The sequence below is a fragment of the Triticum aestivum genome, chromosome 4A (assembly GCF_018294505.1).
Source record: "Triticum aestivum cultivar Chinese Spring chromosome 4A, IWGSC CS RefSeq v2.1, whole genome shotgun sequence".
In the NCBI taxonomy this organism is placed as follows: Eukaryota; Viridiplantae; Streptophyta; class Magnoliopsida; order Poales; family Poaceae; genus Triticum; species Triticum aestivum.
Genome location: NC_057803.1, coordinates 717,177,128 through 717,181,023, shown reverse-complemented (window position 1 = coordinate 717,181,023; position 3,896 = coordinate 717,177,128). Strand labels below are relative to the sequence as shown.

Below are 3,896 nucleotides of genomic sequence, written 5' to 3'. Positions count from 1 at the left end.
AGTGAAGTCTATGTCGGTTGCTCCATAAATGGTACACGAGTAAATAAATTCATAGCTTAGATCATCACAATCGTTCCATTAAATAAATTTGTTCTCTACCAGTAGTAGTAATTAATCCCCCATCTATTGTCTCTTCTCAATATATCATACCTCAAGCTTTATCTGTGTGAGTTACCATATCTCCATTTCTCTTGGTCTATGGCAGTTGCTGCGTGTTCGACCAGGAGTAGTGTGAACTCTGAAGCAGCTTCAATTGCAGATGATGGGCTCACATCCATCTCCATAGCATAAACATCACGCACGTCACTGATTCGTGCATATTGTACTGCGGCGAAACAAGATCAGCAGGCTAGCACGTCCGACGCCCATAGGTTAGAATTGATTGGTGCAATCATATCTTAATACTGATCTACATATTTTTCACGGCATTAATCTTCCACCACATAGAATTGGAATCCATGTAAAATCTGTGCGACGATGATGATACTGAATTGAGTCACTGAATTGTGTCATATGTGTGAGATTGATTTCTGGCAGTGTATATGTATGATATAAAATCTAACATGGAAGATAAATCTGAATCTGAAAATTAGTATGTGCACATGATATGTTCTCCTTCAGAACTTCATCCATTTTTCAGGTATTCAATCTACCGGAGGTTATTCCTTCTCAGGTTTATTCGTCTCATGTAGAAGGTTCGGACCTGCTAGAATTCTTATGTAGTTTTCCACTACGGTTACTAACATGAACAATCAATTTGGCACCAACTCCATAACCTGACCATGACATAAATGGAGACAAAGTTATACGAAAAGGCATACAAGCAGTTACTCAAGCACCTTGATCTGCGCCTCTGTCATAGTGAAGGTGCATCGATTCATACAGTTCAGAGTCCAGAAGGAGCATGTCGAATTGCGAACAACAGGTTGGACCTGGGGTTGCCACATTATTCAAAAGTAATTCCTGGAATTTTTAAACCAGAAGGACAGAGTTGAAGTTGTGTGTTCTTTTGTTTCTTATTGAAGTGCCATAAGGTTGTTATATAATGAACTATAGAAACAAATGCTTCTCATCGCCAGTCAACTATTAGAAGTTTTAATAGTAGAAAAATATATATTCTTACTTCATCTTGATTATTGCAGGATACCGTGGCACCTGGTTTCGAAAGAAAAAAAAACACCATTGGGTGACATGAAAGTCTACTACATAAATTTATCTATTAACATATATTTTAATTTTGATGGTAAGGATTGCTTTCGATAAGAATAGTGGAAATCTAAATATGGTATTATGACTTCCTTAAATTTACAGTCACCTTTCCTATTGTGCTGCATATATAAATACTGTTGTGCATACAAAACAGAGAGAAGTGTGCACCGTCAACTTGCATTGTGTTGGTGCAGCAGAAACGATTTGGTAATTGAAAACGTTCTAGAAGCGTAAATTGCATATTGTTGGAGACTGAGTAGTGATAAGAAAAATTTCCAACAATGTAGGCTAATATTTAACAAGTCCATCATTTTTATGTGCAATTTTTGAATGCTATTTTTTGTAGAATTTTTTATATTACCAGCAAGTTATATTTGTGTATAGTTTATCAAAAAATGTGTAAAAAAATGAATAACCATGATAATAGAAGGCCACTTGATGAATTTACATTGATTAGGACAAAAGAAATCTTTAACACATTTTTTATAGGCTAACCCGTGCGAATGCACGGGGTTGACGACTAGTTTACTTAATTATACGCCGGAAACACGGTTACATCAACTACACAAGATAGCAAGCACAGAACAATATCATGACGTGCAGAGGTATACACTAGAGGCGAGATGGCCACCACAAGCTCGTCGGTCGGCATGATGGCCGGCACGGTGTCGCCCATGACACACAAACCACACTGGAAGAAGAAGGCCACAGTTGCCTCCAGGCATCCCTGGCCAAAGTAGATGACCAACGCCAGACGCCGTGGATTAAGTGTGTCGCGTGAGACGTGCGGAAAGTGGCTTCTTCACCGCCTTGATGAAGGTGTTGAGCTCTGTCAGGTCGACGCCGGCACAGCCCCCCGTCGGCGGCGCCCACTCGAACTCACCCACGAGCGCAGCCAGGAAGCACTTGATGTTCATCATGGCGAGACCCACGCCCGGGCAGAACCTATGCCCGGCGCCGAATGGCATCATCCTTATCTCCTTCGTCCCCGGCAAAGGGCCGACGTCCTCTGCCTCACCGCCGGGAAGGAACCGCTCTGGCCGGAACTCGTCGGGGTCCGTCCACGTCTTGCCGTCCCTTCCCATGTCTCCAACAGTGAACTGTGCAATGAAGTCGCCGGTGGTTTTTCCTCCGACTCCGAGCACCTCCGCTGCGTCGGCGTTGACATGGCGCTGGACGAAGGGCACCTGCGGATGCAGGCGGAGGGTCTCGAGAACGACGGCGTTCAGATACGGCATGCCACGGATGAGCCTCCTGCTGGAGCTGGCGGCCACGGCCCCGCCGGCGCCGTCCACCTCGTCCCGAAGCTTTTTCTGGATCTCCTGGTCGTTTACCAGGTGGGCGAGGGTCCATTCCAGGCTTGCCATCACCGTCCCCGTGCCAGCGCCCAGAAACTCTGACAGCAGGTTCACGAACTCATCGTCCCTAACAGCACGTCGGCCTGCACCGTCACCCTTGCCTCCGTCGGGGACACGTAGGTCGATGAGCGAGTCGACGTATGGACGACGGCCGCCACCGTCGCATGTCGGTCGAGACTCCCGCCGTGAGTCGACAAGAGGGAGGTACAACTCGCCCAACCTGCCATGTATGGCCGAGAGTCGGCGCAATCGTCTCCACTCCGCGAGCTTGGCCAACATGGTGCCAGGCGAAGCCCGAGCCTCTCCGACGGCGACCTGCTGGAACTCCCGTATCAAGCAGCCCATGGCGCGCACATGCCCCTCGTCCACGTCGTCGCCGAAGCACAGGCGCGCGAGTACCGAGAAGATGGAAGGGTAGAGGTGGTCGCGGACGATGGCGATCACCGGCAGTTCCTTCCCCAAAGCGGCGACGAGGCCATGGATGGCCTCCCGCTGCAGCGGCGTGACGTGCTCGAGGCGCGACGGGTGGAGGGTCTCGGAGGTGATGTTGCACCGGAATGCACGCCAGAGAGGGCCGTACGGCGCGGAGGCTAGGCCGTCGCCGTACTGGCCGTGTTTCTTCTCCAGAAACACCAGAAAGGGCGCCACCGGGCGGTCCGAGAAGTCGTCGGCGTTCTCGACGAGCGCACGGTGGGCTACCGCGGGATCGGCGATCTTCTGGATCACCACAGCAGCTGGAGCACGGGCACGACTGGTACTAGTAGTGTAGGTGTAGCTACGCCGCCTGATCAGTACGGTCAAGCCCAAGAGAAGCAGAGCAATGAGCACAAGGAGCTCCATTGTTAGATACTCCTACTTGTTGGTTACGTGTGTGTGTGACTGTCTGTACGTCTGTCTTTATATATAGCATATCTGGTGGCTTATGTAATTTCTAGTTGCATTGATAGACACACCCACTATGTCCAAATTAATAACTTAGCGTTCCTCCATAATGCTAAAAATGATTGAGAGAGACATAACATTGGCATGCATGTACACTCACACTTGCATCAGTCTTTTGGTTTGGTTTCATTTCCTTCTATTAAAAGCTAAAGCTGCTTCGGTCAGTTCTGTGCTTCTTGCTGTATTATTTGCACTTTATCAAGTGGGAGCGGATGTGCTACATTTTTTGTAGGGTATGTGTGAAGCATGGGCATATAATTATATATATCTAGAAGTGCAGACAACTTTCTCTATATATTAATCATCATCGCAATGTTGTTCGAAGCTTCATAATGTGGTGGAAACGAGAGAGAAATCAAATATGCATCCAGAAAGCCTTAGGCCCAT

The 3,896-nt window shown here is 47.6% G+C and overlaps 1 protein-coding gene across 1 annotated transcript; it reads right to left on the bottom strand.

The window, feature by feature from the left end:
• Window positions 1–1,677: 1,677 nt before the first annotated feature.
• On the bottom strand, window positions 1,678–3,423 carry LOC123083367 (cytochrome P450 89A2-like). Its single transcript, XM_044505426.1, has one exon. It carries the CDS (start codon window positions 3,405–3,407, stop codon window positions 1,974–1,976), a length of 1,434 nt encoding a protein of 477 aa, XP_044361361.1. The 5' UTR covers window positions 3,408–3,423; the 3' UTR covers window positions 1,678–1,973.
• Window positions 3,424–3,896: the final 473 nt, after the last annotated feature.

What these genes read in the sequence shown, in the direction of transcription:
- LOC123083367 (XM_044505426.1), bottom strand. Translation starts at nt 3,407, where the DNA reads ATGGAGCTCCTTGTGCTCATTGCTCTGCTTCTCTTGGGCTTGACCGTA.